This window comes from Camelina sativa, chromosome 10 (assembly GCF_000633955.1).
Source record: "Camelina sativa cultivar DH55 chromosome 10, Cs, whole genome shotgun sequence".
NCBI classification, from domain to species: Eukaryota; Viridiplantae; Streptophyta; class Magnoliopsida; order Brassicales; family Brassicaceae; genus Camelina; species Camelina sativa.
The window spans coordinates 22294386-22307419 of NC_025694.1; the positions used below are offsets into that span (position 1 = coordinate 22294386).

Sequence of the window (13034 nt, forward strand, 5' to 3'; positions counted from 1 at the left end):
AAAACATTCTACCTATTTCATTTTTTTCTAAGATGTTCATAATTATTATACCTCGTTTATCGTTTATGATAACCTTTTCTCTTTAACTTTAATTGATGATGAATATTTTTGTGAACAATATGGGTGGGTCTATATAATGTACAGAAATAATACTCTAAAAATCTTTCCATATGTATCAAAGTTTATGTAGTCAATCTGTTGCTTCAGAGAAATGATAAAATTGACATCTTTGTATGTAAGATGCTAATAATAGGTTGTAAAAAGTCATGAAATATGGACTTGTTAAAATCTTTTTAAATGTATTGAAGTTTATGTAGTCAATCTGTATCCTGATAAATGGAAACATTGTAGTCTTTGAATAAAATGATAAGATGTTAATAGGTTGTGAAAATTATGAAATGTGGAGTGAATAAAGTTTTAGTCAAATTTGCATCCGGCAAAGTTAAAACATTGTCTTCTTTGTATTTTGAATAAGATGGTGGAATGTTAATTAATTGGTTGTAAAATGTCATGTATTGAAGTTTGAGTCTGCATCTTGTGAAGTGAAAACATTTCCCCCTTTGTATTTTAAATGATATAGTAAGTGTTAAAAAGGAATGTAATGTGGTGTGGAATGAAGTCCCATTTTTTTTTACTGTTAATAATTGTGACACCTCGCAATTAATAATTGTGACACCCCAGTTTACGAGGAAGTATAAAATAATTGAGTTGACCACCTATGTCACCAAAACCATTTATGTTTTTAGTCAAAAGTCTTGAGAGAACTCTGGAGTTAAGAATGCTTGAGCTGTAATAGTTTTAGGATAGGTGACTTTTTGGAAAGTGATTGTCAGAACTGTGCGAGTGAGGACAAAACACAGGAAAAGATCATGTGGTGATTTGAAGCGTCGGTAAACAAGTCTTTAAAACCTCTCGGACATAGAAAACCGGCAGTCGGATATGGGTGGACCAACAGACCGGAGTGGACATGGACCCACTAAGCAAGATGACGGTCATAACGGTACAATAATATAATGACTAATTAACTAAAATTGGATCTGCGCTATAACGTAGGGGAATATTTACGGATATGTAATCATCTTGATGAAGTAAAAAGTATTAAAAATGACAACAAAATTGTAAAGATTGAATCCACATCATAAGTTTGAAGGGACTATCATTAATACATAAAGGGTTAGGGTCAATCCACTAATTTCTAATTAGTTTTTAGTTGCAACAATCACCACCGCAGTTAAGGAGATCAACAAGACCAAAACAAACACCAGCATATCTGAATGATTACTGAGAGCCATGATTGCCCCACTATCATTGGTTCTTGTCTATCTTACTGTCTTATCTCGCTGTCAATCGTAACATCGTACAGCTCCTAGGATTCTGATCCCCGCACCAAGGCTTTTACTTGGCTGCAGTTGAACGGGAGCTGTTTTGATGCCGAAGACAATAAAGATTTTGACAAAGCAACCTACATCCTCGGCATCCTTTCTTGCTCTCTTGTTATCCCCTTGGCCCAGGTTTAATTATTGCTATTATCTTGGAACCCTCGAAGTTAGTTCCCTTTAGATAAACCATGATTTATATCTGATCTGGAAGTCCCTTGGACCCGATTATAGCTTAATACCAAGTTCAAGTTGGTTAGTATCAATTTACCCTGCTTGGTCAAGTCGAGTTTCACTCGGTAGAAGAACAATTGATGCACCTATTTGTCTTGAAAACTTCTTGTGTCAAGGCCAGATGGTTGGTTTGTTTTGGATGATTGTTTGGTTGCGCTTCATTAGTATGTCTGACCCGCCACTCGGGCTTGTGTTTTTGCCTGCATCCTTTGCACTTTTACCCTACGTATCACCAACAAGTCGACTGTCTCAGTGTCAAAGTGTAACTAGGTCTGGTCTGCACTCCACTCTTCCCCATCCTAGTCAAAAATTACTTAGCTTAAGGTTTCCATTAGCTCGAAGACTGCTAGTGAACCTCAAGTCACTTTTGTTGCTAGATTGGCTTAAGAGTCCTCTAAAAACCATGTTACCAGAAGCACATAGGACTTAATTTTTTTAAGGGAATAACTTGTTGAAACCTGGCATTATGATCCTACCTCCAAGGAGTGAGAATTACCTTTGTTTCATCTGCCTCCTCCCTTTACCTGGCCTATTGATTCTGTTCTCCAATCTGCAATTCATCAACTTCTTGAAGTCCACCTCAGTCCAACCTGAAGATTCATGGCATTATGACCTCTGCTCAAAGTAGTAAAGGTTACCACAATCTCTTCAAGCACCTCTACCCCATCCTCAGAACCGCCACCAACTTAGTAGTGACCAGTTTTCAGAGCACTCTCAAACTTGCTCGAACCTTTGACAAAGCTCTACCTATATGAAACTAGGATTTTTGTGTCTATCCTATTAGGTTCAATTAACCTTATGTATTTGTAGTACTTAAGGTGTCAATCCAGTTGGGATGATGCTATCACTCAAGATGCAATCAAAGTATCACAAGTTAAGCCAATTTAAAAAGAGTGTTTGTCTAACAATCCTAGAATTGTTGAAACACAAAACTGAAATGAACTACAAGATTAGAAACAAACATGCATGACAAGAAGCAAAAATGAATGAGTAAAAGCAGAAAACGATTCTAAGCATGAACTAGATAGCAAGAACGGAAACGGTCTCAGGATTGCAATATCAATCAAAAAGATAGAAGTCCTAGTGATGGGAGTAATTGATGTCAGCGGAGTCTCCTAGTATACAGAGTGTTTAACATGCCACAAACAAACTATCCCTAGACAATGAACATCATATAATCCAATCTCTTGGCAGAAGCTACTCAAACTCCAACACTTCCAAACCTAGCTCTCGCTAGAGAAACATGGTCCAACAGGCATGACGAACCTGTTCATTCACGTCAACAAACACCCTAGACAACTAATCTCTTAGGCTAGGAATGTAGGTCTTTGACACTAGTTTGTCAGACATTTCATCAAACATTTTTTGGGTGTGAAGTGTCTAAGACCTAGTTCCAATTGACCAGAGAGAAACTTAAACACCCTACATACTAAGATCCTCCACCTAATATATCCCATCCTCAAGAACTCTAACACTACTCAAATCCGGAAATCATCATCACCAAAGATACAAATCCAGAAATCATTGAATCAAGCATGATCAGATAGACAAAAATGAGATGAACAACTTTGTAGAAGAAATCCAATGCAAAAACTCAATAAAATCAAAGCTATATGGATTACAAAATCAAAGAACGTTTTAGGTGGCTAGGTAAACCTTAAGGAAAAACGAGATAAAAGATGTCCTCGGCAAAGACTTAACAAAATGCAGTATTTATAGTAAAGCATGTAAAACCCTAAAACTTAAAACGACACGGTAAAGAGTCGGTTTGGGAATCTCCTGAAGCGTGTGAGATGGAGCGTCTGTCTTCCTGACATGTGCGATCGAGTCGGTGCGCGTCGAGTGGTGCGGCAAGGCGACTCGAGCTGGGTCGAGTGAGATGAGGGGAGGTTGGCTCGAACGAGGTCGAGTGAGGTGATGTCGGCTCGAGCTGGGTCGAGTAGAGGGTGGGCGGCTCGATCTTGGGCGAGTGGAGTGACGTCGGCTCGAGGTGGGTGTATATGGATCCTTTTAAAACAATGATAACTCCTGAACCATACCTCCGATTGACTTAAAATAAACGGCATTGGAAAGATGACCCAATTCCCTACAACTTTGGTGAAGACGTAGAAAGCTGAATCCCAAAGAAAAATCTTCACTTGGCTCGATCAAAGATGTGGAAAGTTGGGTCGTTGGATAGTGTAGGTCGAGTCGCATGACGTCCATTCCGAGCATGCTTGGTCGAGTCGCATGTCTCCGCCTCCATTTGGTTCCAACAGTATGGACATCTCCTAAACACCTGAAATACTTCAAAATGCACAATGTATGCAAAGATGATGCTAGAACTACCTAAACATGCAAAGTGTATAAAGGAGACTAGAAAATGATGCAAAACAATAAGTTATCCTAGCTAAATGCATGATGCATATATGCTAAGGAGAGACAAAATATAGACATATCACTATATTAGTCCTTTCCACCCCGGTGAGAACGTCAGCTTTGTCCGCTTCTTTGCCACCAAATCCTCGAATGAAAGATGTGACCATCTTCCCTTCCATTGGCTTGCTCTTGGAAGTAGCTTTGATATGTCTTGATCTCACATGTTCCGGTAAGCTATCTAGCTTGTGGTCTATAGTTCTCAAACCCCTAATATAATTTGCTCCTATCTTCTTTGTTGCTTTGTTGTTTTAAAATTTGGGGAATATCCTTCTATGTTATCTTTTAAGCTACCCTACTCTTCATGTATGTTACTCTTTTACTAGTGAATGATAACATCTGTTTTTTCCAAAAAAAAAAAAAAAAATCGAAGCCTCGATGATGAGAGTCTAAATCCATATGTAATTTTAAAAATATAATATATGTGACCGTAGAAACACTTAGAAAATACGTGTAAGAGTTATATTGCGTGTTATTATTGAGTTCATTGGGTTAATCTGAAGGATTTTTTTTTTTTTGCACAAACTCTTATTTAATATGATTGCATAGAATTAAATTATAGTTTTAATAGATTGTGATTGATTTACTTTAATTTCGTTTGGTTACAGAAAAAGGGGTTTAGCTCGGTTTCTGTTACGGTTTTTCGGTATTGAAAAATCAAAATATTGAATAGTTAGTACTTAGTATACAAATTTTAATCAGCTTTTATTTGGGTTTAATTACTTCAGATTATCTTTTTTGAGTTGCGGTTTTATTAATGTATTTTAAGTAACGTAAGGAGTATCCCCCTAATACATAATATTTTGTGGTATGCCACCGTTAACAAAACTCAAAGCATTCTCCTAAAAATTAATCCTTCCATCAAAAGTCTGTCCAAATCCCCAGTTCTTTGGCACCACATTCCAAAAATCTTTTGTAATCCCATCACTCGTCGTAACCCTGAACGATAAAGCTTGGCCGGTCAGTACAACACCAGTGGTCCAGTGTTGTCCCCAGTTCTTTCTCATTGTTATCCACCCTGTCTTGTTTCCCTTAACTTGCATGTACTTGATATCTCCGGCTCCTCCTACATTGTATGGCAAGATCATTAAGAAGTATTGGTTTCCTTGGGTTTCAAACTTGACACCACCGGTTTTCCTACAAAGAACACGTCTGTATCTAACTGGGACAACCCCAGCTTTGTACTTGGCGATCTTGAGGAACATGGCTAGGGAGAGATCAAAATGTTTCTGTGGTGGGTTGCACCAAATATCTGTGGTTTTGGTGTAATTTGGTGGACAGAAATTCGTAGCGGTGATCTTGATGGATCCGGGCAAACACCATTGTGGATCATTGGTGCACATGATCTCAAAACAAGCCCCGCATGTGTACCCGTCGTTGAAGAGTGCCGTGCTTAACGCTGCTGTGGCTAGACCATAGCCTTGTCTGAATAGATTACCGTATCCACAAGCACCCTCTATTGAATGTAAAAAGAAAAAAAAAAAGTGAGTACATATGTAATACCAAAGGAAATTTTTTTTTAAAGTAATTAAGAATTTAAGACTTTGTTTGTTTTTTTTTTTTTTTGATTTTTTTTGAACAAAGAGATTGTTTGTTTACATGAGTTGGTTTTATGTTTATATATTGTCTTCAATTTTTGGGTAAAAAAGTTATGTTATCTTTATAATACTAAAAAATAAATTCTCTGGTGTTTATATGTAAACGAAAGAGAAGACCCTAGCTGGCAATTTGCATTATACTTTATAAATATACATATGAAAATGTAAATGCAATCGCAAATGAAAAAAAAAATAGCATTTAAGACATTCAATTCAATAATAAGATTCGTTGTAACCAAGAACGATATAATTTTAACAGAAAAAAAAAATGTAACTAAATATAAAAACTATTAATAGTATTTTAACTTACGTTGAGTGTCTCCACCATGGATGTCACCGTAAAATGTGGCTCGTGCATCATACCAATTAGTGTCGAATGACCTGCCTCTGGCTGAACCACTGATCTCGGGTGCCTCAGCTGTCTCGGGTACTTCGGCTACATGACCGTAACTCATGGCAATGGGCACGACCCACATCGCCATTATTATCATCAAAAATTCTACATAGATCAATTTTTCTGAGAGTTTCATGATTAATATACTATGTTTTGATTTATGATGAGTTTTGATGGGAGCCATTTGGGTGGGTGTATATATAAGTAGGGAGATGTTCAAAGAATTAGTAATTGTATTCAAGTTTATGTAGTCAATCTGTATCCTAATTTTGCCATTATGTAGTCAGCCAGATATTTAAATTCTTTTGCCATATATATTTGTATTTTGAATAAAATGGTTTGAAAAAAAATTTAATGTTGACTATTGACTAAGCTTTGGGTTTGGTCCAGTACTGATCTTGTTTCAGCATATGTTATTGATGGGAACCATCGTAACCTTCTTCAATATCTCTCGAAATGTGCATTGAAGCTTTTGATCTTTCGTAGTAAATCTGCATCCTGAGAACGTGTCGGATTTCGCACAACCTGGACCATTTCATTATGAACGCCATAATCTGACAAAGTCGAAGAAGAGTCTTATGTTTCGCTAACGTATAATCAAATAGTCAATTGTCAACATTAATTTGGGATTTAGTATCATTAGAGATCATATTGTAATTCCTGAAAATATATAATAAAACAAGTACTCTTCTACTTCGTCATTGTGTCCTATCAAATAATATTTAGCTATGGAAATCAAGATTTGTAGGAGCCATATTCGCAATCGTATGAAAGATGGCAAAAACAGAGATCTCATATCTTCCAAAAGTTTTGAATGTTATTGATCTTAAGCTTATTTTACATACATCCATAAGTCAATAAATAAAAAACAAAAGGTTTAGGAAATTGGTAACAAAGAAAACGTAAAAAAAAAAACAAGATTTTGATTAGAAATAGAAAATCATCGAATATTCGAATTCGTAAACCAATAACAATGAATTATTTTTAAAAATTGCAAGTAACCTACCAATAACCCTCCAGCTTCTTAATAGATTGCAAGCGTTAGCGAACAAGACTCAAATTCTTCTCCTAAAAGTTAATCTTTCCATCAAAGCTCTGTCCATTACATCCCCAATCTGGCGGTGTCACGTCCATAAAATCTTTCGTAACTCCATCACTTGTCGTGACCCTAAACGATAAACATTGTCCGGTCAACACAACACCACTGCTCCAAATCTGTCCCCAGTTCTTCTTCATTGGTATCCACTCGGTCCTTGTTCCCTTAATCTTCATGGCCCTGACATCTCCAGCTCCTCCCACATTGTACGGTAAGATCATTAGGAAATGAGGGTTTCCTTTGATTTCAAACTTGACGCCTCCGATTTTAGCACAAGGAAAACGTCTAAATTTAACCGGGACAACCCCAGCTTTGTACTTGGCGATTTTTAGGAACATTGGTTGTGAGAGATCAAAGTGTTTTTGTGGCGGGTTGCACCAACATTCTTTGGGTTTGGAGTAATCTGGTGGACAGAAGTTTGTAGCTGTGATCTTGATAGAGCCAGGCAAACACCATTCTGGAGCATTCGTGCACGTTATCTCGTAACAAGCCCCACACGTTGACCCGTTGTTGAATAGTGCCGTGCTTAGTGCTGCTGTCTCTAGACCATATCCTTGTTTGTGTAGATTACCATATCCACAAGCTCCCTCTAACAGATAGAAAAAAAGAAAAAGAAAAAAGCATGCATGCATTAGTTTAGAAACAAAACTAATATGCGTGTAGTTTAACGTTTGCATGTTCTAAGATGGGGTTTTCAATAATTTACTTATATTGGATTTTGTCATTTTCATTTAACAAAAGGTTAACAAGCTTTATTTTGAAAATTCTTACCGCAAACATATATAGGTGAACACAAAACTTTGCCAAACCAACCATATTAGTCTTAGCTAGTGGTCAAAGATTGAGTCCCATTTTACTACGTCTTATTTAACATTGTACATGTCTTGAAATTATTGAATTATTAGAATATGTTTAGCTTACGTTGAGTTTCTCCACCATTGATGTCACCGTAAAATGTGGCACGGCCATCAACCCAACCAGACTCGTGTGGGTGTGGGTGTGGGTGTGGCTCATGACCGTATGTGGGCACAATCCATATCACCATTCCCAGCATCAAAACGTCTGCATACATAAATAAGTTTAGGAGTTTCATGATTTTATCTCTCTGTTTTATTATATTTGTTAAATATTTATTGATGATTATTATTGATGAGAATGGAGGTATTTATATAGCAAGGTAGAGAGAATTTTGGGCTTCTCGATCGATGTTTGCGGGATTCAATTAAAATTCTACGATGTTGCTTATACCAAGGAGATATATAGTTTGTGGATTCTAGACATGAGTGGATTCTCCGAAATATCATTAAAGCTTTACCGTCAGGTATATAACGTTCAAAGTTGATGGTCCAGTACTAATTTATTTTTAAAATGTTTTTTTTATATATAGTACGATTTTTTAAATCCAAATACAACGTCTTGTACGTACGAATCATTCTGAATTTAGTTTTAATTTGTTCGAATTTTGTTTTTATTTCGAAAATTTAGGTTTTAACGGGACATATATAGAAATTATGGGTTTTCTTAGTTTTAAACTTGACAGACTCTCATCATCCCTCCCCAAAATTATTTTCTTTTAACGGGACATATATAGAAATTTATCACTACAATGTTGATATCAGTGATAAAAACTTGCAAAAAACAAAAAAGTCTTCATCGTTATATAGCCAAACATTTACTCTAATCAATATCATCCGACAAGGAATTCACACTGATAAATTAACAGAGTCGTAGTGAATGATAATATATATGTGGATTATATTTGGAATCTCATCTTTGATTAAGCATGAGAACAAGAAACAAGGAAGAAAGAGGTGAAAAAAGAGTGAGTGAAGAATCGTGAGATGAAGTAGTGAAGAAGAAGTGAATAAGTGTTTTGTGTCGTAGGAGGAAGAAGAAGGCCAATGGACCATTGCTTTAAGAGAAAACTAACGGTTCTACCACAATCTATACTAAGACTTAACACAACTACCACATTTGCAAATTCATTTTCCCGGCTACCATAAAGATAATTGAAAAAGATTAATATGTCCTTTCCATTACATACAGATCTCAATTTTTAATATATTTTTTTAATAGTTTATCATCTCCATACTTGTGTATGTGCTGTGTATGTGTCTATTCATTTTTCTTCTTCTACCTAAACTTCGTTCAAAAGCAATTCTCCGCCACACCGGAACGACCGAGCACCAAACATCCCAACTAAAAATCTGGATCAAAAAGAGATCTATTGCAATCAAAGAGAGATATCATGAGATGGAAGAACACTTAAAAAAGAAACTCAACTAGAGAGGTTCTCTTCGGCGCCAAAAGACAAGCTGGACAAAATAAGCGGATTCAGATCTAAGGTTAGCGGAAGAAAATTTAGCCGGAAAAAAAAAGATTCAGGTTTACCTAGTAGACAAGTTCCAAACTCTCCTAACTTGTCTATTTGAGATTATACTATCCTTTTTGAGAAAACTTTACCTAGTAGACAAGTTCCAAACATGACAAGTTTATAACTGCATAATTTTTCTAAGAACAATACCGGTTAATGGACATGTTTTATTTACAATTTGTCTACTAGTTAATATATTTGAAAAATGGACTAGTTCAAGCTAATAGACAAGTTTATATTTCGCAACTTGTCTATACAATTTACCTTGTCCATCAGACCAATTTTGTCTACTGCGTTATGCTGCTCTCATATCTCTAAACCAAAAAACACCTTACAAAGTCTACGTGTTCCCAGTTTTTTTTATTTAAATTACAAACTTTATTTTATGCTGACCCACAACCATTAGTGCACAAACTTTTGTGTCATAAAAGGACAGTATAATCTCAAATCTCATGACTTTTATATGAAGGATATATTAGTCATTTTATTCCAACTTGAAAGCTTAAATGTGGTAGTTCTCGAAAGAAACAAAAAATGTGGCATTTGGGAAAAGGTTTTAACTAAATGTGGTAGAATCAATAAAAATCCCTTGTTTTAATTAAGGAGAATGAGTTTAAGCTAAGAGGCTGAACAAAATCCAACAGAGACATGCAATATGGCATTATCCAATCCACCACATATATTCAACCAAAATATTAATCCATATGATTTTCTTAAATAACACATGCATAGTTTTTATACATCAGTAATGCACATAATTGAAGAAAACCAATAATAACCAATTAAGTTTATAGAACTCAGCCTAGTTGGTACTCGTTTCGGACAAATAAGGTTCGACCAACTCGGTTTCCAAAGGTTTCAAAACTAATATCCCGTTGTCATGAAATTTGGTTACCTATATCACCAAAATTAACTGTTTGACCATGTATATCACCAACATGCACCTATCGTTTTGATCAAATGTCGTAAGAGAAATTTCACGATTAAGTGTGCTTGAGCTTGAGCAATTTCAGGATGGGTGATTTTTAGGGATGTCATTGTCAGAACCGTTCAGATGACAAAACACGGGAAAATATTATGTGATGATTTATAAGATCGGTAAGCAAGTCTTTAAAGCATTTCAAACATAGCGAACCGTCTATTTAATAAGTGGTGAATCCACGGGCCGAGAGAAAACGTAGAATCCACTAAATAAGGTCATGGTCAAAGGGTTACAAGTAAATAAAGAAAATATATGACTGAATGTGACAATATATAGAAAAGCTGGGAAAGTAATAAGAAAAATGAGCATATCCAAGATTGACACTTTCTAAGTATATAAAACATAGGTATTGGGTTGAAAAAAAAAAAGTTAATTAGCATCAAACTCATTCTTCTACAAAATAAGAGATGAATGAGTTAAACAAATTTTCTTCATAATTTTTTTATTTTCCAACTTTTAAGTTAAATAGGTTAAATAAGTTGAATCATTTTTCTAACTTTTTTATTTGAATTGGTAAAATTTGAAAAACGCTCATTCAGCTTCTTAGTTTAAATTATCCATTTGCAGCCAGTTTCGAATATAACTCACATTGATGTAACCATCCCCGTTTCATGCTGCTTTTAGATATATATATCAATATTGTAAAATAACCTTTTTTTCATTTTTTGTATTACTATTCGAGTATTCGGATTCAAATCATGTGAGAGTTTTGGGGACAAGAGGTTTGATCAGCCGGCTCGTCCGTCGTGCATAGACATTAGACAGACTATGTGGAAGAAAAACGTGGAAGGACATTATCGTCATTTTAATTATCATTCCAACAAATTCTCCGTTTTACCCTTTTGCGTTTTAACTGAAACTCTCTTCTTCTATAAACTGTTGTTTCTTCTTTTTCTTCTTCTTCGTCTCTCAAGAGAAAACATTCAACTTCTTCACCACGAACCTTCGGAGGTAAACGTCGATCTCTCCTTTACAATTCTTGAGTTTTACGTTAGATATTTGTTTGTATTTTTTGTTTTCTCGCGAAATTGTAAGCTGAATCTGATCTGATCTCTCTTTTAAAAAATCGTTGAATCAACACATCACTCGTTTTTTGTTTTTTCTTGTTGTGGATTCTCGAAATGTATATAGATCCTGTGTGAATCGTGATCATTTTATGGTTTCTACGTATCGATTGTGTTTAGATCCGTGTGATTTGAGTAATTTTTGGATCTGATCGGATCATGACTAGTCATTTTTTTTTTGCACATTAAGTGTTCGACGTTTTGCTTACTACTATAAAATCCAGATCTGATCCGATTTTTTTCGACTTTTGTACATTAAGATCTGTTGTAGTTGTTCCTAGATGTGATCTTAATTTCGAGTTTTGGTTTTGCAGAGTTGATAAAAAAAAATGGTGAAGATCTGTTGTATTGGAGCTGGATATGTTGGTGGACCAACAATGGCAGTGATTGCACTGAAATGTCCTGATATTGAAGTAGCTGTTGTTGATATCTCTGTTCCTAGGATCAACGCTTGGAACAGTGATCAGCTTCCCATTTACGAGCCAGGTCTTGAAGATATCGTTAAGCAATGCAGAGGGAAGAACCTTTTCTTCAGTACTGATGTGGAGAAACATGTTAGAGAAGCTGATATTGTCTTTGTCTCTGTCAACACACCCACTAAGACGACTGGTCTTGGAGCTGGCAAAGCTGCAGATCTCACTTATTGGGAGAGTGCTGCTCGTATGATCGCTGATGTCTCTGTTTCCGACAAGATTGTTGTTGAGAAATCGACTGTGCCTGTCAAGACAGCTGAAGCTATTGAGAAGATTTTGATGCATAACAGTAAAGGAATCAAATTCCAGATTCTTTCCAACCCTGAGTTTCTTGCTGAAGGAACTGCGATCGCTGATCTTTTTAACCCTGACCGTGTCTTGATCGGAGGCCGAGAAACGCCTGAAGGATTCAAAGCTGTTCAGACGCTCAAGGAGGTTTATGCCAATTGGGTTCCTGAAGACCAAATCATCACAACAAATCTCTGGTCTGCGGAGCTCTCTAAGCTAGCTGCAAACGCTTTCTTGGCTCAGAGGATTTCATCAGTCAATGCCATGTCTGCTCTCTGTGAATCCACCGGTGCTGATGTCACTCAAGTGTCTTACGCTGTTGGTACTGATTCAAGAATCGGTTCCAAATTCTTGAACGCTAGTGTTGGATTCGGTGGTTCTTGTTTCCAGAAGGACATTCTGAATCTCGTCTACATCTGTCAGTGCAATGGTCTTCCAGAAGTTGCGGAATACTGGAAACAAGTGATCAAGATCAATGATTACCAAAAGAACAGGTTCGTGAACAGAGTCGTCTCCTCTATGTTCAACACTGTCTCCAACAAGAAGGTTGCCATCCTCGGATTCGCATTCAAGAAAGACACAGGTGACACAAGGGAAACACCTGCCATTGATGTGTGTAAAGGTCTGTTAGGAGACAAAGCGCAAATCAGTATCTATGATCCTCAAGTCACAGAGGAACAGATTCAGAGAGACCTTTCGATGAAGAAGTTCGATTGGGACCATCCCCTTCACTTGCAGCC

At 36.3% G+C, this 13034-nt stretch overlaps 3 protein-coding genes across 4 annotated transcripts in view; 1 reads left to right on the forward strand and 2 right to left on the reverse strand.

Annotated features, from left to right (window-relative positions):
- Positions 4827-6153, reverse strand: LOC104719581 (expansin-A22). The gene is made up of 2 exons (XM_010437525.2): positions 5934-6153; positions 4827-5481 (listed from the first exon to the last, which is right to left on the reverse strand). The coding sequence occupies exons 1-2, from the start codon at positions 6151-6153 to the stop codon at positions 4868-4870; spliced, it is 834 nt and encodes a 277-aa protein (XP_010435827.2). The 3' UTR covers positions 4827-4867.
- LOC104719582 (expansin-A24-like) lies at positions 6817-8228 on the reverse strand. The gene is made up of 2 exons (XM_010437526.1): positions 8035-8228; positions 6817-7702 (listed from the first exon to the last, which is right to left on the reverse strand). Exons 1-2 carry the CDS (start codon positions 8204-8206, stop codon positions 7086-7088), a joined length of 789 nt encoding a protein of 262 aa, XP_010435828.1. The 5' UTR covers positions 8207-8228; the 3' UTR covers positions 6817-7085.
- The window catches only part of LOC104719584 (UDP-glucose 6-dehydrogenase 4-like), a 6735-nt gene continuing 5013 nt past the window's right edge, over positions 11313-13034 (forward strand). Inside the window, exons 1-2 of one of the 2 annotated variants that reach the window (XM_010437528.2) lie at positions 11313-11420; positions 11848-11975. In XM_010437528.2, coding sequence (XP_010435830.2) covers positions 11863-11975 — 113 coding nt within the window. In that variant the 5' untranslated portion in view covers positions 11313-11420; positions 11848-11862. Of the gene's footprint in view, positions 11421-11847; positions 11976-13034 lie in introns of those variants that run through there. The other variant, XM_019231236.1, reaches the window with a different exon arrangement.

Coding starts and splice junctions, on each gene's coding strand:
- LOC104719581 (XM_010437525.2), bottom strand. CDS start 6,153: ATGAAACTCTCAGAAAAATTGATCTATGTAGAATTTTTGATGATAATA. Junction 5,482..5,933: donor CCATGGTGGAGACACTCAAC/GTAAGTTAAAAT, acceptor TACATTCAATAG/AGGGTGCTTGTGGATACGGT.
- LOC104719582 (XM_010437526.1), bottom strand. CDS start 8,206: ATGAAACTCCTAAACTTATTTATGTATGCAGACGTTTTGATGCTGGGA. Junction 7,703..8,034: donor CAATGGTGGAGAAACTCAAC/GTAAGCTAAACA, acceptor TCTATCTGTTAG/AGGGAGCTTGTGGATATGGT.